This window comes from Oreochromis aureus, linkage group 2 (genome assembly GCF_013358895.1).
Source record: "Oreochromis aureus strain Israel breed Guangdong linkage group 2, ZZ_aureus, whole genome shotgun sequence".
NCBI lineage: Eukaryota > Metazoa > Chordata > Actinopteri > Cichliformes > Cichlidae > Oreochromis > Oreochromis aureus.
In genome coordinates, this window is record NC_052943.1 from 28,583,158 (window position 1) to 28,610,755 (window position 27,598).

General features: G+C 41.5%; 1 protein-coding gene across 1 annotated transcript in view; it reads right to left on the reverse strand.

Moving 5' to 3' along the window:
- Nucleotides 1-42: 42 nt before the first annotated feature.
- LOC120441320 (protocadherin-9-like) overlaps nt 43-27,598 on the reverse strand; it is a 107,357-nt gene continuing 79,801 nt past the window's right edge. Inside the window, exon 3 of the mRNA XM_039615853.1 lies at nt 43-11,503. Coding sequence (XP_039471787.1) covers nt 11,076-11,503 — 428 coding nt within the window. The 3' untranslated portion in view covers nt 43-11,075. The remainder of the gene's footprint in view (nt 11,504-27,598) is intronic.

Here is a 27,598-nt window from a genome sequence, read left to right on the forward strand (position 1 = left end):
GCAAGACAAACTGAGCGACAGCCGGGATCTTTCTTTGACTGATGTATTTTATTGTAAAGCTATAAGGAAGGAGTAATTACAAGATATCATTTCTTTGATTTGCTCAGCAAAAATAAAAGACCACATTTTTTTTTTCAAATTCAAACATGCGAATGTTGATCAAAAGAGAACAGATGAGGCTCAAACAAACACATTACCCAACTTCCTCCAAGAAAATTAAAAGACCGAAAACAACAAAAATTCATGTACAGTTTGTCTTAAGACTCGGCTGAGACGAACATGAGAGAACAGAAAGCGGTAAAGCAGACGGGTGACTGGAGGAGGCGCACTGCCATCCTCCGCTCTGAGCCTGACGCATCACTCCTACATTTAATAGAGCCTACGGTACTTGAGACGATATAATCCTACAGGTTCAAGGTCAGACTTCCTTCATGTTGTTTGAATATATATATATTTTTTATTGTCATTTTTTTTTTTAAAAACCTACACTTGCATGTACATAAAACTGTACAAAAAACAAGGCATCACTAGCATTTTTCCTATATAAATATAACCAACCAACAATTAGGCTACAAACGTGGACTTCCTGTAAAGACGAAAAGTGATTCGGCGGTTCTGTCCTGCTGTTTTCTTCTCTTCTAAAACGATATGAATCTTTACTCCATCCTTCACACAAGGAAGCCCAATGCCACCGTTTAGATTTTTTTTTCTGGGATTTTTACCTCCAAGGTTACAACAAAATAATTTCAGGACCCTAAACAATTCTCACAATCACATCTCGAATAAATAACTTTGCCTTTCTCAAAAAAACCCTCTCCACTGACATCACTTTGTGTGATGATGATAACCTTGTTGTAGTTATTTTTTCACTGGCTGTTTTGCGGTCCCGATTTCTTCTCTTTTTCTTCTTTTTGTAACCATCACATATCTCTGGGAGATAAATAAATGACATCAAAAGAAGTGATTATAAACTGATTAATTTCTTTCTTCAAAGAATTTTAATGGAGCCCTTAAAGTCCTTTTAATTTCAGCACACAAAATAACACACATAAAAAGCACAGATTAGCACTTTAGGAGCTCCAAGAAATTCTGTTTACTATTAGACCGAAACGAAAGTTTCTCTTCAGAAGTCACATCCTTTGCTCATCACTACCAGAAAAATCGACGTAGTTACGTGAGATAAGTAGGAACATTATTCTGAAATTTTGTATTTTTCCCCTTTTTTTGCTGCATTAACCAAAGAGATCGCATAATGGTAAAGGTGTCTGCAGGCACCGTCGACAAAGATCCATTTCACCCAAACCAAGACGTGGCTCTTGTCTTATTGTCGAGATCAACTGTTTTATGTTTTGGGAAATCAACATTGAATTTGATTGATTGTGTAATCGCAAAATAACTGAACTTTCACATTCTCCATTCAGCTTGCCGGGTCTGGTTTTCAGTCATGATGGAGTAAAGAAATAGAAAACACAGAGTCCAGTCTGCCTGCTCAGAAAACAGATATCATCATCATCATTTACACGCCGCGTCTGGTAAGAAAACAGCAACAACCATTTATATTCATACAGTATGTCTATAGCAGTGTTGATTCCATAACATTGATAAAACAACTGTGACAACAACAAAAATGTATAATATTTATAAAGTTGGTTTGTTTCATGCTCAGCTGAAGCTTCGACTGCGGAGACTCCAGCCTCAGTATAATACACAACCAAAAAACAGCAAACCACTCCAAAGTCTATCACATGATTTCATGTGGAACTCGTCTGCAGCTCTCATGTGATCGCCCGCCTTTATTCTGTAGACTTCTGCACTCCAGAAGTGCAAGTCAAAGAATCCACCGGCTACCGTCACGCAAATCAAATTAGCGTGGTGACGATGGCGTTCAAATGGTGGCCAAATGGTCTTTTCATCAAAAATAAACCTCAAACATGAGTTTAGAGTCTGATGCAGTGATGTTCAATGTAGGACCCAGGCTTTTGGCGCTCAAAGTGGGTAAAAGTCATGATGGTTAAAGTACACTTAGTTCAGCCTCTTTAAAGCTGTTTACAAAAGTCAACATTGAGCCTAAAACTGACCCTTAACAGAGATCAGGCAAAGCAGAGATGTGGCAGTTATGATTTTTGAATTTCAAAAATAAACACAGGTCTCTTGTTTCCCTTTGAGTTAAATGTGATAAAAGCTGCCTTTTATTTCTGTGACTTAAACACAATTATCAATGCAAACGCCCCAGATATAAAAACACCGATTACACGAGAGCCACAAAGTGGTTCCCGTCTAAATATAAGTGGACAGAAGAAAGAGAGAGGAAAGATGAATTCACTGAGTCGTTATGTTACCGACAGACTCACGACACCGCTGACAGAGTCAGGCCGAGGAGGGAAAAATGCTGAATTAAACCAATCCCGTTGTGTATTAGAACAAAGCGAAACCAAAAACATTCACCTTTTGTTCAAACTGTAGAATCCACTGTTCAGCTGAACTCACAGATATAGACGTGATCCATAAAGGAACCACCAGAGTTTCACAGCTGGATCAGGGCTGTGCATGAAAATGTTTTATAAGTAGGAAATACAGACTGCATCTCAAACTGCACTCTCCTAAAGCTGCTCTAATGAACAACACTGGACTGTTGTACAAAGCAACAACATCCAGTTAAGAGCTGGTTGTTGCTTGTCCATTGATCTTTGTGTAGAAATTTGAGTGACTTTTCCTGATTTAAAGTTCAACATAATCCTGCTTTATCTTACGTTGAGCCTTGGAACATTAGATTGCTTCTTTTCAGCTTCTTTAAGATGAATTTAAGCTTCAGGCGAGAGCACCAAACCTGGCATCAAACAGCCACTGTTGTGTGTGTTGTGAGTTTAAGCTTGCTGATATTTTAACCCTGATGACAAAAACATGTGGGAAAAAAAAACGTGAGTAAGGTTCGAGAGTTGGTAACACGTGTAAGTCAAAGGTATGTCACAACGACGCGTGTCATTATTAAACAATGAATATAAATAAGTTCAGCTTTAAGAGTCTGACGACTTGAGACACAGTCTGCGTTTTAAGAAAGCAAACTTTTCTCTTCTGTTAAGTACAGCTGTGGATTTCATACATAAATAATGCCTGTCAGTAGTAAACCAATGTGTATTTTAAAAATAAACCGTTCCTGGGAGATGTTTATGTGTTGGAGTCATAAATCAGTCTATAAAGTGTTTCAGAAGCGAACTATGGTAGGGCACTTTAGCTGTTAATAATACATCAAGGGTAAACCAATGTTTTTTTGTTTTGGTGCCAAAACATTTTGAAATTGCAAAAAGCATATTTTTAATTTAAGGTCTGCATTTTAATTCTAAAACAGTTTCCACGAATGATTTTGAGAAGTAAACTCGCTGCGTTTTATTAGTAAAAGCTGCACAGAAGTATGAAGGCGGAAAAAGGAAAGAAAACTGTAGATACATATGCATTAAGTTGCACTCGGCTATGAATGTCAAATACAGTTTCTGATCAATATCTTTTCCCTTAGAAATGCTTATATTTGATAACGCATCAGATTTTTTATAAGGTAAAGCTCCTCATGTCTGTGTTTGCTGACTGAAAGGACGAACTGCAGCTGACTCGAGCGCCATAAAAAGATTATCCATTAAATTGCTGTTTTATTTCTTTCTCTCAGGCCCAGCTGAAAGTTTTATCATCTATATTTATTCTGGAATATCTAATATTCAATACTTTGGCAGTATCAGAAATAAACACAGATATACTCTTTTTCTGTAACTGGACAGCTGCCTCTATTTAAAGGCAGTAGGATGTGAGTGCACTGCATGCAGAGACACCTGTGTGTGTGACAGCAGTTCTGCTAGGGGCTGATGGGTGGTGGTGGATTTTGGGGTTCACGTGTTCCACCAGGGAGCAGGAAGTGGTTGTTTGAGAGACCAAACACTTATGGTCATGCAAATGTTTTAGATTGTGTCCCCGCCCCCCCCCCCAAAAAAAAACTTGTTTGTGAGGACACAGAAGAGGAGTACAGAGACCTTTAACAACCAAACCAGTCACAGCAGATGGCTGCCTTTCCCTGAGCCTGGCTTTGTTGGCTCAGGGGTCTTTATGGTAAAAAGAATTTCTCCTTCCTCACCAGAACCCTGTTTTACTTAAAAAAGTAATGCATTACACATTACTTGTCATGTTTCTTAAAAGTAATGCAGTATGCTCACCAGAGAAAGTAATTTGTTACACTACTCATTTATTAATTTCTTGTTACTATGCAGGATTATCTGAAACACATTGTCTCATAATCACCAGTTAATGTAAACCTTACGCTACAGTCCCACACACCGACATAAATCCTTATTCCTGATGAGGATATACGATCCTTCAGTATTTACATATGAACACAGCACAAAGCAAAGATGGAAACCAGGTGAAAACAGACTTTAAAGCCGTCCCCACGATGATTCTAGTTTAGAAAAATGAACAGGTAGAAACTGAGGTGTAACCCTGACTGCTCATCACTGCCTCTGTTACCTGTTGATCTTCAGTCTCCGGCTGCTGGGCTGGAGTCTGCATACACTCACATTACATTACTGCATTACTGAAAGATGTAATGTGATTACAGTAATGTGTTACACCCAACACTGACTGTTACCAAGTTCTTGCTGGTTCTCCTTTTGATGTGGGGTTTTTACCTAACATTGCAAAAAAGTCTGAAATGACTGTTGTTCCATATATGGTATGGCTGGTTGTAACTGAACTAATCCACATTTATTCTGATTTTTTGAACTTCATAGTTTGACTCTGTGCTTTAGTTGAAAAAAGAACAGAAGAAGAAAAGTTTTCTCAAAATGGTTTTCCCACTCTGCTGTAACCTGAGCCTGTCCGCAACCACAGCTCACACCTTTGGGATAAGCTGGACCACATGACAGGCGTCGTTACCAAACAACTGCAAATTTCTGTTACTGGGTTCCAAAATCTGCTGGTACTCATGATGATGTAATCGACTGCATGTGGATGGATGTAGCCACCATGACCTCTCCCATTGGCTGTGGGCTCCACATTTTGAAGCATCATAGTAAGCTGATTACTTAGCACTCCACCTCAACACACAGACCCACTCATCAGCTAAGATACTAATGAAATACTGAAATTCATACATCACAGTGGAAGCAAAGACTTCTTGTATGGGCTGTATCGCAATGTAAGCTGTTTCATTTATCCAGTAAGCCCATTAGAAATGCTCAAAGTACACCGACAGCACAACTACAATTGAGAAGTCCAGTTTAGTGACTCTGATTAACAAAGGTGAGGACTAGCCGGTACTGAATGGCTAATTTGGTCAATCAAAGTGGCCACTCACCCATATGAATTTAAAATAATAATAATATTAAAATAATAACGATAATAATAATAATTCACCCTAGAATTGGAGGACGCTGTCCACAAGGCTGCAGTAAAGATGGGAGTTCTGACACTTCACACTTTGCTTCATTTTTCAGCTCCAAGGGTTGTTATTGTAATCACATGTTTAACAATAAGACGCAAACATTTACGTGTCCACGTACTTTTGGACCTCTAATATAGGGACGCTCGAGCCCTGACACATTTCTTCATGCCTGTAATAAGCATCGTAAGCCTGATGTTACTGTGCAAACATGCCAGCAGTACCTGTGTTTGCTTTAATGCACAAGCAAAACTACGGGAGGCCTAAAGAACAAACAGCGACAGCAGAGTTCACCAAAGGTCATCAGGTATTACCAGGGTTCATTTTTCTTTGTCTGGGGTTAATTGCTGAGAAAGAGCTGAGGTTATACCGATGCTATATGACCTCTCCCCCTCTCCCATATCTTTGCCTTGCACAGCATAAGACTTCGGGCACTTGGGAGTTTATCGCCCATCCAGGCTGTGGGTAAGCATCACAGAAGAGAATATAATTACTCACTCACGCTGAATTTGAAGCGTGGCAAGGGGAAAAGGAAGGAGGAAAGTCAACATGGGCCTCTAAGGTTGGCCTGTAAATAATCAATCCAAGCTCTGAGCTTTAAATCACCCGAGGAAGAATGGGGAAGGCGAGGAGCGGCGCTGGGGCCTATGAACTCTAAATCTGTGTCACAGTGAGGACTGAATGGTGGTTGAATGATGGCTGACTTATATGCAGAACACAATGACTGTGTGTGCAGGTTCTTAAGAGGGAGATGCATCAATCAAAAATCAAATATCGTCGAGGCAACGGAGAAACCTCGCTTTGAACCATACACAGCCCCACACGGAGAGCTTCAACACACCAAATGCTAAATGTATGTACAATAAGAAGCAATTATGCATCAAAAACACCAGCACAAAGGCAGCGCCACGAATCACTGTGAAACTCTTGGTGAAGGCGACTGTTTGCCTAATAGAACAATAACACGACCTCTGCGTGACCCTTCCAATAGCCCCAATTTGCCGTGTTTTCTTCGCTGGCATCTCAGCTTGTCGGCATCGCTTTGATGTTCCCTCTTTGATTGTGAAAAAAGGATGTTCATATCACATGCTGCAAAACATTAATGACTAGTCATTTAGGCTCATCAAGACTTTTGTGCTCGTGTGAGTGAGACAGTCACAAATCTGTTGCCTTTTTCTGGAAGGCAGCAGTTCTGGAAATGACAACATGAGGCAGATTCACTTTCTAGCAGAATTTAATATCTTTCATGTATAAGTCCTATATATGTGTAGGATTAACTGAAGAGGTTTTTTAATTAAAATGAACATTTTGTTTTTTAATTGATGGACTCACAAATCTGCAGATAAAGCTACTGTCAGCTATTCTCTTTTTCCTAATGGCTTGTCACAGTGAGTAGCTCCGCGCGTTTCATTTGTTAGATTTTTGTAATGCTGAACACCCTTCCTGACGGAAGCCCAAAAGGACATCTGTCTCCTTCCAGAATCCAGTGGGTCAGGTAAATCTGCTGGTATTCAGATTACAGATCAAAATCAGTTTTTGGATGCAGAGTCTGCACATGCACTTTTCATTTTAACCAGTCTTTGCAACATTACCAGATTTTGTAGCACCTTTCAACAATTATTAGAAGACATGAAGAGTTATATTCTCTGTCTTAATTTGATGAAGCTGTTAAGGCAAAGGGATTTATATTTTTAAATCTCTAATTATGGACACCTAGTAGATGTGCATTACTATTTCTTCTTCAGGCCCAAAAATGCTTATGCAAAAAGAAAAAGGTGCATGTTATGCTGTGTTCAGACTAAATGCAAAGCAGAGTTTTTGTGTTATGTGATTATCTCTCTGTGCAAAAATGTGAATTGATCCAAATTCGCACCAGGTGACACAAACAGAGGTGGCCGTGCTTCTATTATCCAAGAGTCTCACAGACTGTGGATTCTTCTGATGCAACTGACAATCATACATGGACTGGTTAATGCCTATCTTACTGTCTGCGTTTATGGGTAGTAGTTTTATATGGGGACATGAATAAAAGAGAATAAAAATAAAAGAGAGGGCCTTGAGAAAAATGAACAAAACTGAACGACTTTCTTGTAAATTCTGAAAATATGTTGCTTAATTTCAGCCACCAGTTGTACTTTGCTGGAAGTAGTTCTCCTCTGGGTGAATATGTGCATGTTCTGAAATGGCTCTTGACTAAAACTCAACATCTGACCTTGATTCTAGGTTGGAGTTGTACAAGCCTTCCTGAAAATATACATCAGAGTAAATGTAAATGTTTTAATCAGTTGCCTGAGAAGCTGTCAGGTAAATCCCAGACTGGGATGGACCCGGGTGAAAATAATATCACCACAGTTTTTGCTTTATTTTATGACTTTCCAGCTCAGTGTGAGACTAAATGACTTGTTCGGGAGATTTTTTGCAGCACACTCTCTCACTGTGCCTTTCCTTTCATCCATCCACTCCCAGCTGGCGTGCATCACTACAGGTGAAATCTCACATTATCCTCAGCAGCCATTAACATGAGCCTCGGAATGAATGAACTTCCAAACCAGCTCACTTTTACTGGTGCAAATTATTGCCGGTAATATGCCGAGCCTCAGGTTGTAATTAGAGTTTCTGTGCTGTGCTGTGCGGAGGGGGTGTTAGCGGACTCGAGCCTGTACAGGTGTCATTAATCCTGCATTCCTGTGCGACTTCAGCACTGCAGGAAATGGCAGCCACCTCCCCCGCTGCACACAGCTAACAGGTTTAATAAATACTTCTGCTAAACGCTGCACGGCTCGGCCTCACACTGAGAAGGTAAAGAGGTGGGAAATAACGAGCAGCGACAAAGACTGGAGAGCTCTTCCTTCAAGCTCGAAAAACAGCAGGGAAACATTCACCACAGTCACCACAAACACACTGAAGCCCACCACAGCTGTAAAGGATAAAGGAGCCATAACACTCTGTGGACTGTCAGCATCAGGAAGCCTACAGCTGCTTTGTGCTTGTGGGACTGCCTCCAAAAACAAAACAGGCATCGCGAACAACATCTCTGCTCTCTGCTAAGCTTTGAAAGATTAAGTGAAGATTTTGGAAATCATTAATCTTAGATTATATTCATTTACTTTCTAAAAGTGAGCTCCCGACGCTGTAGCCTTCCAAGCTAGCAGTGGTAAGAAGTGCGACATGGATGTGATGCTGATGACGATCACCTCTGAAGAAGCAAATAAAATCAGTAATGCTTCCTGTGGGCACGCTTTAAAATGGTAAATGGCCTCATACTTATGAAGCGCTTTTCTACTCTCCTTGAGCACTCAAAGCACTTTATACTACAAGCCTCATTCACCCATTACTGCATGCCTAAGTGCTTCCTATCTATTCACACATCAGGGTTTATACCAGTTCTTTGACATGCAGACTGGAGCAGCTAGGGATTGAACCATCGACCTTCTAATTAGTAGACGACCTGGTCGACCTTCTAAGCCACACCCACCCCACCTTACAACACTGTAAGCTCCGTGAGTCATGAGGCTGGGTGATCCTTTTTTATAAACATCGAATTGAATGTAGTCTAGTCACAACTCTGCTTTGGACAATGGTCAGCAACGACCTTGGTGTCATGTAGTTGCAAGCAGGCATGGTGATAATAGTAGACACTGACTGCATGAATACAGATACTCATGTAGTACTTATTGTAGGCAGTGACTTTGACCCTAAAGTGGTAGCAAACAGAGCAATATTACACTCCCTGTGGATATTCATGCTCTTCAGAGGCTGAATCTCAAAGATGATTATGATTTGATTCACAACTACAAGAAGATTTTTATGAAATAATGCCTGAACATTCATGTTCTTTGGGGATGATGCAAAGCATCAGAAATTTTGAGATCCACAGATTGCAATGCACGGATCCCGCTCTGCTCCCTGGAGTGTGAACCCTGGTATTTGAATTCCTTCCAAACCTTTCCTGTGATGTCACAAGACAAACGTTTTTATTGAGTCTGAAAAAAAAGCTTCCAGGCTGTCATGGACTAGAGCTACAGCTGTGATGATTCTTCATTAACACTTTATTGAGTTGTTTATTGGGATCAACTGGATTAAAAATTTTAATCTCAAAAGATCTGTGAGATCTGGAGCCACTGGACAAACTAAAAGCTACTCACTCAAGTTCAGAATGATATACAGAAAAGCAGGAAGTCTTCAGACTGGAGAAGCCGAAACTCTAACTGATCTGAAAAGCTTTTTTTTTTTTTTTTTTTTACCTTTTCGGCTTCATTAATGCAAATGCTCATAATCAATCCGTATTCAGAAACTGCACAATAAATGGATTTTTTGACAGAGTAATCATTTCTTTTTTATGATGAACAATGTTGCCTTAAGCTGAGCACTTTAAACTTTTAGGTCTCTCACATGTGAATGTATCATAACACAGGTGGAAGATAATTCGATGCCAGAAAGAAAAACGATCAGTTTGATGCAAGAAAACCACCATTTGACTATTTTTGGATACCCTTCTGTAACATTCATGTTTAAGTTTATCATATTATGGTATACTACTGACAACAGCATGAATAATATAATCGCTTCTTAGATTCTGAGACTCTGAAAGAAGCACTTAGGTTTCCTTCGGTTCTGTATGAAGTTGTATCGGTGCGCCTCTAATGTTTCTGCTTCCTCGTTAACGTAAATTCCACCGTGTTCCAGTGTTAGACAGCAGAGGAAAAATGATTAAAAAGTCTTGTGTTTGTAACTCGGCACCGTTGGTGATGCTCAAGAGTCCAGGTTCCTGCAGTGTGACGGCGAATGCCACGGCATCATTTCTCTCTACATGCAACCGCAGTCCAGTGTTACATGAAGAGCTGCAGAAAGATTAACGGCCACGGATCCGCTCTGCCACAGCAGTTTCCACTGTCACTGTTTGTAATATTTACAGCCTGTACAATGAAAAAAAAGATTCTCCACAGCAAAATAAAGAAAAAAAACCCTAAATATCTCGAGTTTGGAAAACAGCTGTCTTTCTACAAACGTCTCACGTTAACGATGAGCTGCTCCTGACAAAAACAAGCCAGTTGATTTGATGCAACTTGGCTTAAAAACGTAGTATTTCCCTGTGTCTTCGAAGGTGACAGAGAAAAACTAAAAAGAAAAGTAAATCCAAAAAAAGAAAATGAGGATAGATAGCAATACACAGTATACTTAAGTAGGATTTACAAGAAGTTGTTTCCCTTCACCCCCCGGAAGGTTTGGGTTTTTTTTTTTCGTTTTCTGGTCCCACACAGCAACAAAGCTAAAGCAACACAAAAAATCCAGCTGAAAAACGTGAGTAGCTAAATAGTTTCCCATTTAAATTATCACAACAATGTGGTGTAGTTTACATTCCTTCCAAAGCAGCTCAAGCCGCATTTTCATTAATTGATTTGAATTTCTTCTATTTTACATGTGATTGGTTTTTGCAGGGGGTGGGGGTGTCTGTGGGCAGAGGTGGAGGGGGCTAAAGCCTTGTAGGTAGATGCATTTATAAAAAAGGTAAAAGGGGGAGTAGGTGCTGTGGCACAGCAAGTTATAGGCACAGGGGGCAGCTGTGAGGGGGCGCGACAGGTGGTGGCGAGCAGCGACGGGCACGGTGGGGAGCGCTGGGCGATGAGTGTGGGTTTTAAGGTGGAGAGCTGTGCCCTCACAGGTAGATCTCCCTCTTGGAGGTTTGGCCGGTTGGAGTGGTAGCTGAGTGGTACTCCACCGCCTGGCTCAGTGGGATCTCCTCCATCCCACAGTCTTTACTGGATGAATCTCCGCCACTGGGGTAGGCACTGCTGTAGGGTGTCATGAAACGCATGTTGGCCACTTTGGAGCTGCTGCCACCGCCGCCGCCACCTGGTCCACGCTCCTCCATCGGCAGGGGCTTGGGGCTGCCGTTGGCCATCAGCTGCTCCTGCCCGTCCATCTCTTGGTAAGGCACGAAGGTGGAGAGCTTGGGGGCATTCTTGGATACCTTGCGGTTGGGAGAAGGCTGGCCGGGCATCCAGCAGGAGTCAGAGTGGCCAAACTCGGTGCACTCCCGGGTGCATTTACCGGTCATTGCCACGTCGGGAAGAGGCCTGAGATCTGCAGAGAGACACACAAAAACAGAGAAGCAAAGCATGAGTACCGTGGAAATAGCAGTGCGAGGAAAGGTGGGCGATGGAGATGACATTACGGTGCAGAGGCTTCACATAAAAAGACTGAGATATTATCACTTTTTAATATGTCCGGCTGCTATATTTAGCAATCACTAAGGAGACACAGAAACAATCGTCCTGATAAGTACGACTTGGGTCCGCCTGATGACTCATTTGACTCTAGTTTGGGCTTGATGCACCAACCGCAACAACAGCGATCCACATTAGGAGGTTTTAAGGATTTGGGTGGGACAAGTTCAAGTCCTGTCCTGCTTTTGTTTCCAGTTTTACTCTCTGGTGAGGTTTAGTCACTTTAAACTACTCGGTTAGGGTTAGAAAGAGTGTTTTTTGGTGTTTTCTCAATGCTAGGGTTGAAAGGAGCACGTCACACTAAACCAGCGGTCCCCAACCCCCGGGCCTTGGACCGGTACCGGTCCGTGAGTCGTTTGGTACCGGGCCGCGAGAGTTGAGGCTCAGGTGTGAAATGTATGGTTTTCAGGGTTTTTAATCGGTTTTCAGCGTTATTTTGTTATCGTTTTTATCGTTAACTCGGTTTTCCTGGGTCTTTTCACGTGTGTTATGAATAAATCTTCTTTTTTTCGGTACCGGTACTAGTTTTATTTTGTTGTATTTATCCGCGACACCTTATTGCCGGTCCGTGAAAATATTGTCGGGCATAAACCGGTCCGTGAGGCAAAAAAGGTTGGGGACCGCTGCACTAAACCACTACAGAGAAATATATTTGGAGTGACAGCCCCATCTCACTATTGTCATAACCCAGTGGGTTACACACTGCTGCCAAAGGACATCTTGTGCTTGTACACAACAGCAGCTTTGACAAAATGCTATTATTTGCCATCTCTGCGAGGAGAAGCACCTGTAATGTGTCTTTTTGTGGAATGGTCTTTAACTGTGTCTGTCTGCTATTCTGAGCTGAATAGGTAGTGTGCAGCGGCTTGTTGTTGTTGTCGTCTCATCTCAGCAAATGAGGCCCCAAACCTCGACCTTTTAAAGCTAATAAATAAAAAGTCAGAGAAGCTTTAGAATTGATTGTCACTCCATATCACCTTAGCTGCATGAATATTGGCTAAAATACAAATGAAGCTTTGAAGATGGGAGTTTTGATTACATTTGCAAATCTGCAGAATTTGATTGAACAGGCCGGGGGTATGGACACAAGGATTTGAGATCTGTGTTTAAGTTTGGGATGGATGTGCCTATTACTCCCTTTCTCAGACTTGAAGAGAGCAAGCTGGACTGTGATGCTTTTTCTTCTTTGCAACCTATTATGATAAAGCTCGGATTCCAGTTACTAGGCTAGCACTTTTTTCCAGGTATATGCATATAAATACCTCCAGCAGTAACAAATGTGTGTCTGCAAGTCTTTCTTTTTTATTGTTATTTATTAGGTTGAACTTTACTTGCTGTTTTGTGCATTAATGCTCATCTGTGGGATTTTGTCTTATGTAGCAGAACAATTTCCCCTGAGAGTTTGCAGCTAAAAGCCAAAGTTGGTTGTAAATTGCATTTGACTGCAGTCAGATAAATGTTTTTGGTGAATAAATATTGGTACTTGTGTATCCAAAGATCTCATAAATGATGCTTTTGTTCTGTAAAATCTAACAAAACTGCAAGTGCAGTGTCACAGTTCAGCTGTGTACAGGCTGGCGAGAGCAGGAGATGCTGATTAAAACTGTCATTATCCCTTTATCCACACGCAGTTCTCTCTATTTGAAGAAAATTAATTAAAGCTCTGTGTATTTTTAAAGTCACTAATAGTTCACAAAGTGCCAGGAATTTGTTGCTGACAGAAGGAACGCGCAGATCCAACGATGGGCGCTGAGCGTGAAACAGGATCAGCTGATTTAGTGAAGGAGGGAAAAAACACGCTCAGGTTCATTAAAATATTAATTAGGTTTCGCAAACAGCCACTTAAGGCTAAAATAACAATTCTGTTACTGCCTTGTTCTTGAAAAAGAAAAATGACATAATGAAAGATGATGGCTGCAGAAAAAAAACCATCTGTGTTTTAGTGTGTGATTATTACGGTCACGATTTCTCAAATCTGGATTTTCTTTGCTTCCTTTTTTTGTTTTCCTGTAAGTTGTTGAAGCTTCTCATCCTGTACCTCTGAGGTACCTCTGAGGTACGGAGGCAGACAGATGGAGACTGACAGACAGACGCGGGGCTGAGTTCGCATTTTAAAGAAATCACAGCTTAGAGTGGAAAAAGGTCAGAGATGGAAGCAGAAATATCAATGCGTATGCAGAAAGTAACCTTTCTCCTGTGCGTGACATTAGATCATTCTTTGATACTGGAGGCTAGGGACTCAAAAGGGGGCAGAGGAGGTGGCGGTCCTCCTGGGGAATGGCGCTTATTTCCCAAAATGCCCTGTGCTTCATGCATAATTGAAATTCATTGCCTCCTTTTTGCAAAAAAGGAGCTACAGTCGGCTTTTCTGTCTGTTTGCGGCTTGATGTGTGCGTTCTAATCCCGCGGAGTGCTGAGTAGCGGACGCGCTCTGTCTTTTTTCAACGCTTCCCCTCCCGTATTCTCACGGCCGCCGCTGCCATGGATTTTAGTTTTTAAGCACTTCCCATGCAAAAGCAAGGTGCTTGCAAAAATGTTAAGTCATGTGCGAGTGGCTGCTGAGTTCAGAGCGACTGTTTAATAAGTGCTTTGCCTCCAAACGTCGTGTCAGCAGGAGGCTTATAGAGCACGGACTGCCTCAGAGCTGCACGGCTGAACAAACTCCAAACTTGACTCACTTCCACAACAACAGACGAAGGACTCAGCACTTGAGTTCAGCTGGACTACTGTGTGCACGGGAACTTTGTTAAACTAAAGCTGCGACCACTGCCATTGACTTTGCCGGTGGGAGAACAGTAGAAACTATATTATAAAAGTCTTCCAGGAGCAACTATTACATTCGGCTCTGTAGCAGTTTAACCGGTGCCCACTGAACAAGGGAATACTGGCAGGCAGCATTTACACACCAGCATTTCCTCGTGATTATACACATACATGGAAGTTACTTTAAATTGTAATTTGAGGGATTGATATTTACAGTACTTATGAGCTAAATTATTTATAATATCTAATGTGACACAGATTTACATGATTGCAGATTTAGGAAGATTAAACTGAGGCTTTCAAGTTTTTTAATCCAACACTATCAAAACAAAGGCTGAACCCCAAAAGCTTCACACTCTCTGGACTTTCAGGAAATTTGATCCTACCCATCCTGGTCCCCTGACAAACATAGATTACAGGCCAGGTAATTCATGCAGGCCACCACAGACGGTGTCAAATCTGATCTCATAATTAAAGCTAGTCCTCCCACACAGCAATCACCATTTGGCCCAAATGTGGCCTTGCACTTACAGTTTCCTTTAGCCACATTTGGCTTTGGCTAATCCTGCTGACTCAAAGCACAGCTGCTCTAACAGCCACAGCTTGAGTTTTATGTGGCAAACTTGAGGTGTGCTGTTGGGCCACATCTGGCCACCAGAGCAGATCGTGCCAGTGCCACAACTGAGCTGAAAGTGCTGTGAACAGCTGAGATTTGGTGTGTTTTCTATCCGGGCTGTTCTCCTTTCTGACCTCGAGACTCTTCGACATGTTTAAGAGTGGCATCAAATGATACAGGACAGGTTAATTCAGGCAGGTCTTCAGTGACCTCCCTTATTCTCAACTTTAAGCTTTTTACTTTTAAACCCATTTATTTTTAAATATTCTGTTCTGTATATAAGTCGATCTTGCACTAACCCTGCCAACTACAGTTACAGATGTTCCTCCTGGAAGATTCAGCCCCTCTGTCTGTCACTGTTTGTCATCGAGAGTTCTCCGACACTGTCAGAGTGGAGTGTTTTTCTCAGGGGAGCCATCTTTGAACAGGTGATGTTTACAAGAGTAACAGGAGATAAACAGGAAGCTCACCTTCTGTTCGATCTTTGCAGTCATAGTACAGTTCAATCAAACTGTTGCTTCATGCCTCGTTTCAAATGAAAGCAGGCAAGTCTGGTCAAACATAGGTGGAAAAAATGTAAATACATGTATCTATTTAATGATTTTTGACATTTTTACTTGTTTCTATTCATATATTAAGACGGTTTTTGTTTTTTCCAAATTTTGGCCACCTGTCCTTTCAAAAGAACTGGTACGCTTTGTTAACTGTATGAGAATACAGACAGCAATCAAGTCTTCTAGTTCTACAATTTTGTTCTACATGTACAATGGCAATAAAGGGCTATTCTATTATATTCTATTTTTCAAAAGATATAATAATCTCTTTCCTTTCACTACAGATAAATGCCATTAGCAATTAGCAGTAACATTAGCACGACTTTAAATGTTTCCCAATAAGAGCTTCTAAAAGCTCTAATGGTGGTTCTATGGTTCTAAATCTGAAACATTTCTATTTACCATAGATTCATTCCAAACGATTGTTAAAGACGTCTCAGAAAGCAGTGATAAGTAATAAGTGTATAGAATATGATACAGGTGATACATAACAGGTGGTGTGCAACTGTGCACAAATAGAATTAATGCTGCAGGAATCTGTATTACAATACATGTATCAGGACCCGATAGAAAGTGCAGAGATTAAAAAATGTTTAATCCAGCTTCAAACACCGGCCAGCAATTTTTGCAAATTTACAGAGTACTGTATGTGTTTATTTAGTTATACGAAACTGTACGTATGCATGCACATACCTGTATGATCAAAGACGGTATACAGCCTAACAAAACTCCCAAACACTCACTGAACTCATTAAAAAGTACAGGAGCAAATCAGAGCGTGAACCTGTATCCAGGCCTCGGCCCAGCGATCTGTAACTCTAATCACAGAATTAGGGCTGATGGGGGTCATGTTTGTCCTAATTAGGCACAAGAACTAATTGGCCTTGTTTTTTTGATAGAGCTAATTGGCGAGCACGATGGGAGGAAGAGTTTGGGCGGTTAGGGTTGGTTGTGGCTAAGATGTGAGATCAATAACGATTTCGGCTAATAAGGCCTTCCTCTGTTGGTGGACATTAGCTGGGTGCTGCAGCCGCCGCCGCCGCCGCTCCTTCAGCACAGATCTTCATCAAAGACAGCACGAAGGCTGATCAGATGTTTGCGAAGGCTGCTGACTCGCCTGCTTTTCCTGCCTCTGACTCTCATTAGTGGCTGAAGCACAAATGTAATTATCTGAGAACTTTGTCACCACATCAATTAGACACAAACTTTGACTTAAAGCTGGTGGGACTCATTCACTTCCATAGAGTGTTACCGTGTTTATATTAATGCATGTTTTCAGTTCATATCTGACTATTTTCTTGTACTGCTTTATTGTATTGATATCATTTTCATTCATTTCATCTCAAACTTTGCTCTACAGCTTGATGCCCACAGGATACACTGGTAAAAAAAAGTTGTCAGAGTATGACTGTCAGTGTTTTGTGCCCCTTATGACCAGGAGAACAAGCTCTAACTCAAAAACATAATAAAAACGATATTTTAAATTGGCAGTGGCAAACATTTTTACAGCAGCAGTATTTCTATTTTACTATGTCGATGGGACACAGAGAGACTTCACTGTTTATGCGTGATTTCTCACCCCAACCAGTCGGGGCAGATGGCCCCGCCCCTCCCTGAGCCTGGTTCTGCAGGAGGTTTCTTCCTGTTAAAAGGGAGTTTTTCCTTCCCACTGTCGCCAAAGTGGGAAGGATGTGGTCATATGATTGTTGGGGTTTTCTCTGTATGTATTAATGCAGGGTCTACCTTGCAACATAAAGCGCCTTTAGGCAACTGATGTTGTGATTTGGCGCTGTATAAATAAAATTGAATTGAATTGATGTGAGGTCTATTTTCATCATTAGTTATCATTAGAGATTTTGAGCATTTGCCCTTCTATAAAAAAAGAAAAGAAAAAAGTTTCTTGAAACTAACTGAACGCACTAGAGCTCCCCAGAGGATGAACCCCTTCCAGAAAACACCTTGCATTTTTTTAACCCTACATTTCTTGTGTTCTTTGGCAAAGTGTAGGGGCACAACATGGTCAGCTGTGTGGTGGCAGAAATATTCACTCAGTCTAGTCATATACCCCTGCATCTGCTTAACATGAATAAATGTATGTGGTGTAGTAGCATTATTAAGTTGCATTTTTATGTACCTTTGACCAGTAAATTTAAACTCATTGATTTAGATAGGGCCTTGGCTGCCCAGATGCATCACAAAAATGACTGCTAACTGACAATCTGCTTCTAAAAGTTCTTGTAGTCAGCACGAACGATGTGGGGAAAAATGGGGTGATGTGAAATCCTGAGCGGTTTCGACAAGGGCCAGATCATTAAGATTGAATTTGACTGGAGTATCATGGAAACTCCTCAGTAGTGCTGAGTAAACACTGAAAGATGTCCAGTGAGGGCTGTCTTGTTTGAACAAATGTGATCTATGGCGACTCCAACTCTCAACACGCATTACTCAAAAGATCTGCCGCCAAGTTCGGAGCGCCCGATACCACGGGGTACATTCAGAGGCCTCATAAAGCAAATCCCTCACTGGGCGGGGTCGTAAATTTTTTGTTGAGCGGCACTGAGATGACTGGTATGATTAACCATCCGACCTCCCCAGGGTGACAAACATCACAAAACATTTAGCAGTTTAAAAAGTTCCCTGAAGCACCAACAGCTGCAGCTGCGGCATCGCTCGGCGGCTTCAAGCTTCTTGTCAGCTCTTATGGGAAGTTTTAAAAGTTCTGGGGTAACCCCCGGAGGAGGAAACGCTATCTGTCTTCCGCCTTCTACCCTCGGCAAGGCTCGGCTTCGGTGCTGTCAGAGGGCTGAAACGCTGAATTCAAGGTTGCCTCTATTAGTCAGGGCGATTTAAAATGGAGTAGCCCTCCTGAGTTTTTTCCCCCTGTAGCCCTTATCTGCACTCTTGAGTTCCAGTTAACCCCAGGGACCCTCACACGCCCTAGCAACCCCTCTCCCTGCATAATACACTCCGCTACCTTGGTCACCATTTTCTGGTCAAACTAATTAGATTTCAGTGTCCCTGCTTGGGAAGATGTCAGTGGTATGAAATGGAAATAATTTCCAGATGAGTATCTGACATTTTACGCTGTCGACTGGAGTAAAGAGCCCAGGCGGATTGGCTCTCTCTTTCCCTTTTTTCCCCTCCTCCTCTTCTCCTTCCTCTTTTCCACTCCATCACTTTAGTCGCAGAGATATGCTAAATCCTCGTGCTTCCCCCCGCTTCGCTCGGTCCTGGGTGATAAATGGAAGCGAATGTACACAAAAGAGAGCTTCTCTTTTTTCTGCTTATGCTTGAAGTGTTAATGTGTTTAATTACTTTGAAGCTGGATTTTGCGTGTGTGTGTGTGTGTCTGTGAGAGAGAGAGAGTTTGTGTTGCAATAAAAGCAGCGGCAGGAAAACCTTCAATTAATGTCTTTTCTCTGTCTATGACAATAGCTCCAATTTATCTTATAGGAACAATAGAGGAGTGAGAGGAGGTGCAGCTGCTCTGAATGCTCAAAGACATCCAGGAGAAAGCGGACGACGTGCCGCTTCCCCCGCTGCAATCAGCGGTGATGCCAGCAGCCCACATACACAGAGATACCTTCGTTTCAGACAATTCACTGACTTGCACTCCCTTCCTGGAGGCTATTACTATGGCGCTTGGATCAGACTAAACCACATTTCATTTCTTTGAAGAGTTTTCATGGTTTGTGTGCCAAATCAAGTTATTGCAAGGCTACAAATTTGCTATTTTTTTCCTATGTGTATGTGATGATCAAGCAGGAGGCTCAACAACAATGTTGCCCGAAGAGTCCTGGCATTGATAGTCCACTAAAGTCATAGAGAGCGCAAATGATGAATTATTTTGCATGGATAGCAAACTGAATGATCTTCTTTTTGAGTATCTCTTTGTTAGTGTGTATTTATTTTTCAATTAATCTGGAGCTCTAAAGTCCTGGGCATAGAGAGCTTATAGATGAAGTCACCAGCTCTAGCTTGGCCTAGTTTTTGAGACCAAGGTCCGCTCACCTCCAACTGCTCACAGCAGATAGCTGGGTTCTACCAGAGGTTTCTTCCTGTTAAAACGTACTTCTTCCTTCCCACTGTCATCAAGTGTTGCTCACAGTGGTTGTCTGATTGCTGGAGCTTCTCTGTATTATTGAAGGTCTCTACATTAGAATATAAAGAACCTTGAACAACAACTGTTGTTGTGATTTGGTGCTATGTAAATAAAAGTGAACTGAGGGTGGAGCAGTAGTGCGGTAGGTAGCACCATCACCTGACATGGGTTTGAATCCATTGAAGCCTATATGTGTGGCGTTTGAATCTTCTCTCTGTGCATGTGCGGGTTTCCTGCAGGAACCTCAGCTTCTTCTCACAGTTCAAAGACATCTAAGTTTAAATTGAGTGTAAATTGGTGTGCTGTATGAATGCCTTTGTATCTCTGTTATTTAGGATTGTACATTAGATTCTTGCACACATTGGTCCTTATGCATTATATATCAGAAAAGACTCTTTAGTGAGCGGTAAAAAGATTTCCAGTGTTTACAAATCATCATTCTGTGATGTAAGGTAAGGGCTAAGAAACACCCAATTTCATAACTATAACATACACAATAAAATTGTAAGTATAAAGGAATGTGCTACTGTTTTCATTCTCTTGTGGGATTTGCGAGGAAACAATATTGTATAAATTTCATTTACAGAAATCAGACACTTTCCCTAAAAAAGTCTACCAGTGCAGTAACACAGCAGCAATTTATACAGCCAGCTTGTCAAGAAAATATAAATGTAATGTTCTAGGTATGACAGCCTCATCAAAAATGTGTCTTGTTAACATACAAACCAGCAATATTGAAATTCTACCCTGGTACCAGGTGCTGCTGAAGACACACCAGAACTGCAGCACTTCGAACAGATTCCTGCTCTGCATTGCTGCGCCTCAGCTACCAAACCTTAACCACCTCCTCGGTTTGTATTACACCTACATGTGTTCCAGCCTTTATTTAACCCTTCATACTCTACCAGGACAAAATCCAGAGCTGTGACGATCAAACTACTTCCCAGCTGAGTGTAATAACAGACAGGCATTGTCACTGTGCACGCAGCACAAGTTTTTCCCCGAATAACATAATTATCACTTTGTATTACACGATAAACACACACTGCAGTCACGATCGCACAGCGCCTCAGATCAGTAATGCTTGTAAAAACACACCTCAGTTCTCCCCCTCAGTGTGTGCTACACTGTGTGTTCCTATTAAGATTTCACAGGTATCAGTCTAAAAAGCTTTTCAAAGTGTTCTCCCAATTGTTAATGATGCTCCTAACAATACCACGCCATTCAAATGGAACTCACTCTGCTCTGCTGCTGTCACTGATGGAGGTTTCAGACGCTCTGAACTTAAAGGATCCTAAAAGATCTGAGCCAATAGTGTTCGTGCACTGAACCCTGTGCACATATCTTTAACTGTGAGGTGGCCAGCTAGTTAACTCTTGGTCTACATGCATGTATTTCTGGGCTAACTGTATGCATAATGTGAATTAGCAATATGGCAGTTAGCTTTAGCAGAATTTTATAGTCGAAGGCTTTTCCACAGGTATCATATGATGTCTCTGAATTGGAATCCATGAGAATTTCAAAACAGCACTGATTGTGACAGAAGAGAGAAAAAAAAAAGTTAATTTAGATCATGCCTGAAATTAAATACTCGAGAAAAACGTCCTCTGGTATTTCTTGCTAAAACTACTTTGTTATGTTAACAGCAGTATTGTGGTTCAGGTTAACATCCATACACCATTCCACCATGTCCCATCTTTGCCCCATATTTGGTCTATTAGCCCTACTACATACTCTAGCACTGCTAAAATGGCACTATTAAACATCCTGACAATGAGATTTCTCAGATATGCTCTGTTGCCTTTTTATTTTCAGCAGCATTTCATCTCTACTTTTTTACACAGCACATTTTGATTAGAACGTACATTAGACTTTAATTTTCAGCAGAAAATGACTTTTTTCATAATTGGTGAACTTATTAAAATCAAGCTGTTTCTTCTACGAAAACCAGGTGGCTAATTGCCATGTTTTTTTTGGCTGAGCCTTCAAAAAATGCGATGAATGAAATGATTTGTGTATAAAAAAAAATAAAACCTAGTTTTTTGGAAAGCTGCAGGAAGCTTTTTGAGAAACAATATTGTCGCCCTGATGCACGCTGCTTTGTGCGACTCCAGGTCTTTACAAAGAGGTTAACAGGACTCATAGACTCATTATTTGGGAATTGTGAGCTACCTTGAAATAAACTGAAATGATCTTTTCAGGAGGAAATGGGTACTGCGTTCAAAGAATCATTTGAATGACACTTGCTGCACGTTTCCATGATTTTTTGGGCCCGGTGGCTTCCTCCAGCCGAGCTTGCGGGCTTTCTGTTTGCTCCGCGCATACATGAAACAGAGAACGTAATTGAATCTGTCAGCTCTTCTTGACTATCCACAAGTCATTAAACAGTATTGAAATTACAGTTAAAAGGAACCGTTTCAAGAGGCTTGTGGTGCTCAGAAGAATTCATTTCCCATTTTACAGCAGCTCGGTTTAGCGATCGTGTTTGAAAGATGTGCTTTTGGGCCAGTTTTTGACACAGAAGTTGAAGAAAACCAGCGAAGCCACTTCAGACTGCATTTAGGCCAGATCCATTCCTAGGGCTCTTTCTCTCCCCTTCTTTTCATTGTTTAGTATCTCTCTCCCTCTCCTTCTCTTGCTGTGACCCCCCAGTCTGGCTCCGTGCTGAAACCTTGCCGGATCTAATTAAACTTTGGGCAGATTAGAACTTTGCCTTGTCAGTCTTTATTCATGCTTAAACAAGTTATTACTTTTTGAGAAATTAAATTAGCCGGCAATTAATTAATCGACACAGAGCTGGGAAAGAGGACGAAGGGGAGGAGAGACGAGGGAGGGTGGGGTGGGGGGATAAAAGTTGAGGAAAAGATGACAGGAAAAAAAAGGGGGAGAAAAGAAGTCAGGTTTGGCAGAAAATGAAGGAAAGGAGCCTGAGATTTATCACACAGATTTGAAGGAAAGAAAAAAGAGGATATTAGATATTTAAATGTCATCAGTTCTTTCACTAATTAGCAGGAGAGCGCCACACAGATGAAAATCATTTGTGTTTTTTTCTTTCGAACATTAACATTTGATGCTTTCAGAAGCCCCTCACTCTCCCTTCATGCCGAGATGTTATTAGACAAGCACCCCCCCCCCACACACACACACACACCCCCCTCTTTTCTTGTTTTCCAAATCCAAAATTAATTCACCCCTTGACTCCCTCTGAAGGCAGAGGAAAAAAAACCAAACAGGCTGAGAGAAGAGAAATAAAAGAGTCGTTTCTTTGTTTCTGCTTTTTGCTTCTCGCTCCATCGCCTTCTCTTTTTTTTTGGCAGTGGCAGTGGTGTCTCTTCCTCTGTGACATTAACGTATTGATTGACACGTTTAAAATGAGTCCCCCTCCCAAATCTCCCCTCTGCTTCCTGCAAGGTCTAAATCCATTTCCTGCTTAAAGCCCGGGGTGTCTAACCAGCCAACCAACCAAACAACGGGGCAGACGAGGCGACAGTCGAAATGAAATACTGGAGGGGCCGACGAGGCCAGAGCACAGACGCTTCCTCCTCGTGTCTTTCTTGCTTTCTTCTTAACACCTTCTTGTTTCTTTCATTTAATCTCCATTTTTTGTCTATAATCCACCTTTTCTTGGATACTTGCACATCACCTCAAAGTCCATCCTGGGCACTTCATGAGGACACTTATTGTGAATTGGCACTATATAAATCAAACTCATTGTGAAATGTATTCATGCATTTGGAGTGATTTCGACACCTTTCCGTGCCTAACCTTTAATTTCCTATGCGTCTACCCTTCTGCATTTCCTTCTTTGTCCATACTATCTCCTATTTACCCCCTCCTGCCTTCCTATCATCTCTCCTTTCTCCTGCTCTTCTAAATCCACTCTTCCTTCCAAACAGCCTCTCTTTCTTTCCATCTCCTTTCCCCCTTTTTAGATCTAAAAGACGATTTTACCAAGTCACTGCAAACAAATGATTCCCAAAGGAGACGGGACCAAAGGAAAAACTGAGGAAAATATTTTCACTCTGCAAACTCTGGTACAGTTTTGTCCTTTCTGCCCTGCTTTCTTCCAATATGCTTCCTTTTTCTGACTTCCTACTTCCTTCCAAACAGCCACACTCACCTGAGCTGCATTTACACCTCTTCTGCTGTTCAGTCGCTCTTTATTGATTCTGGACTAATTCGTGCTTAACATCCCTTCCCGGCTGATCGATAAGCCGCTGCAGCATCTGCTCGGTTCTGAGCTCATCAATACGACCGTTGCAGCAGTCGCCTGGATAACGACGTGACGCCGGTAAAGGACACACGCAGAGGCTACTGCGGATGGAGTTTGTAATTGGTTCTGTCAAGTGACACACTTGAGTTTTAGGTGTTAGATGGGAAAGTACTCGACTGGGCTCAGTATTTTTACACTGGCTGTGGGAAACTGGTCATACTGGTAATTTTGGTTTAAAAAAAACCTCTGGTGTCTCATCCCTATATCCTTATAGAATTAGTGGGATTGTCGACTATGAATGCTACTTTCTTGAGCATAAGAATACATTTCCCTGCACAGTGATGCCATCACGTGTGGTGTACCAGCTGATAGTTGCTCTTTATTGGAGTCACACATTGTGCCTGTGTTTTTCTTTATTAATTAGAAATAATGTAGACGTGTTTGGCACAGATTCTTTGTCTGTGTTTCAAACTTTAGCACCAGCAAAAGTGAAAATAAAGCATGAGTGTGCTCTTGTTGCTGTAACCGCTGCTGTTCTTATTTCATCAGAAGCTCAGCGTGATGCAACGCCGCTGAGCTGCCCGCACTGACCCGAACTGTTTTTTTACTTTTACTATTTCAGTACAAGACTTCCTCTTCCTCATCCAGCTAGCATCAGTACTTCCTGTCCTCTGGAGAGAAATGTCCCCGCCTTTGATGAGTTTACAGTAAATGGCACTAATCTGTCTCTTTAGCAGATCTGGTGGACAGGGATGGATTTCAAAAGTATTTTGAGTGAACCTCCTGGTGAAGTAACCAAAGTTTTTATTTGTAGCGTTTTGTATTTGTGATCGGTGCCTGAAAACCAACTAAAGCAACTGCAATAGAAAACGCCCCGAGCTATATCAAGTACAATAACACAGCAGCTTCTCCTGGCCATAAATATTTGACCACTGCATCCTGCTGTGTGTGTGTGTGTGAGTGAGTGAGAGAGTTAGAGAATGTGTGAGCGAGTGTGTGTGAAAGAGAGGTCATTAAAGATGCAGAGGAACATGGTTTGTGTTTGCTTTGAATGCACAAACTGACCTGAATACAGAAACTGTGGCTCGGCTCGGAGCTGGCAGCCGCAGCACATCTGCATCTCTTTAAAGGGAAATCCTCCATCCTTTTTTTTTTTTTAAATTTTAATAAACTAGGTCTCACTTTGGTAATTTTATGCAAGAGGTGGTGCTCGTATTGTAAACCAGCTGATGTATTTGCATCTTTTTAGTTATTTTTTGTCTCTTTTCTTCAAGAAATGACCGGCTAAGTTGGCCAAAGATTACATTACATTCTCCTTTCCAGACACTCTTATGTTTATGTATGCAGACTGTTGTAGCCCAACTCAGCTCTGTACTACAAATAATCCGTTCCAGCGCAGCAGAAAGATCAGTCTGCATCCAAGAACATAACCTGTGCTTGTTAGAGTTTCTTAAATGAATAAAAACACTGCCAATTTACCTAAACAGGCATTTGTAAATTATAACATTGCGGGTTAAATAAATAAATGGATAAATGATTTTTAAAAAGTAGAAATGGTGCTTCTGCATGCTGCTTTGTGGATAATTAGGTAGAATATTTATCTCCAAGCTGATACCTGAATGTCGCCCACTCCCACCCCTAATGTGGACATCCAAACCATCACTGGCTCAACATTAATACGTCTATTATCATCACTCATGGATTCGTGTGGATGCAGGAGTCCATTTGTGTCTCTACGTGGACGTCTGGCTACCAATTATCAATGCGTGAGAACATCCAAGTACATTATTATCTCAATTTAGACACCAGGTTGTCAGTTTTGCTTGTGTGAGCAAATATTGGCGACTTTGTGCATACCTTGATGCCCATGATTGCCTCATTAAGGACAATCGAGTCCATTATTGTTTGTACATGGACACCTGGAAGTCTAGCTGCTCTGTGTGGATGCAGAGGGGTCCATACTATCTGGTCATGTTTAAATCCACCTCTACTCCTAAAGGATAGCAAGGTGATGGATGGAACTAAGGTCATTTGTTCCTGCCAGTCATCTGCAAACTGAGGCAGAATAATTAGTACTGTTTAATTATTATTTCAATTCTTCAGGGTTTCAGGACTCCCATTGGTTTTAGTGAAACCGGCCAGTACAAATCATAAACAGCCATGTCATAAAATCTTTGTTTTCTGTTATAAAGCGAGCCTGCGGACATACAAGTGCAACTATGAGTGCCAAAGAATCCACTCTGATCCATTCTGACTCAGTTTCATATGAACTTACCGCCTATAACAACAACATATTTTGGACTTTCTTGACTCTCTGATTCACACCTCTGCTGGACTTCTTTTCAGAGTAACCACAGTCAGAGCTCACAGGTGCTGTGAGGATTCTGGACTCGGCTACGTAACATCATTTGGTACAGCAATGTTCTTTTGAAGGACTCGAGATTCATCAAACATCCCAACACACTGAGCTCCTGTTGTGAAGCCGTGAAATGTGATCATATCTGATGGGAATGATGACCAAATCAACTGGAATGAGCTCCCAGATGTTTAGAAGAAATCAGTCATTTTTCCTTTAATGTGTCTGCGGAGATGGTGAGACGTGACTTTTGTGCGAATCTGCTGTCAGACCGGACTTACAGACCTGTCAGCGTTGTTTTCCATGCATCAAACAATCGCTAATGTTGTAGGTTTAAAGTGTTCCTGTTTACGCCCGTCTCTTGAAGTTAACTCACACATTCGCACATCAAACAAGAAGCTGAGACAGTAAACCAAACTCAGCAACCTGCCCCTGTAAATAACATCAACCAACCGGGACATAAAAAAACTTAAAAAAAAACTCTGAGAAACCTGCAGATCAGATCTGAAAGACGACCGAATTAGCAGTGAGGTGAAATAAATCTTCACACAGAAAGAAACGCCAACCAGTCAATTATTAATAGTCCAGAGGAAAAAGCACACACACACACACACACACACACACACACACACACACACACACACACACACACACACACACACACACACACACTCTCTTGTACTTACACCCCAGTGGAATCGGCCTACTATGAAGGAAAAATTCAATTATCCTACAAAAGTGAATAAATTTGCAGCATCGCAGCCCCCGGCTGTAGCTGCTGCTGCCATTTCCCAAGATGCATTTAGGGATCATGTGGAGGGGGGACACAAGGAGGTGAGGAGGGAGAGTTGGGGGGGTGAGGCTTATTAACAGGACCTCACAATCCTTTAGCTCTGTCACAGCAAAAATGCTCTCAAAGCTGCTTCTTTACATTCAGCAGTGTGTGTGTGTGTGTGTGTGTGTGTGTGTGTGTGTGTGTGTGTGTGTGTGTGTGTGTGTGTGTGTAAAGGACCGTTTTGGCACTGTGAGCTGCTGATGTTCCTTTTAAAACTATTTGTTTAAAAAAAAAAGAAACATCTAAAACCCTCAGAAAATAGAATTAAAACAGATTAAGAATTAAAAACTGAATTAAGCCACATCAAAGCAATCTTAAGTCTGTTGTACTCACTAATGTCCATGTTAAAAATGCATTACATCCACTAGATATTCCAGTAAAAGTAATTAATTAGATGCACAAAAGCCAGCAAATATTCATTTTCCATCAGCTCATCAGGAAATATGGAGATGTTTATGGAAAGCAGAACAGATGTTGATCTTTTTGTCATTTTAAATACTTCTGTCCCTAAAC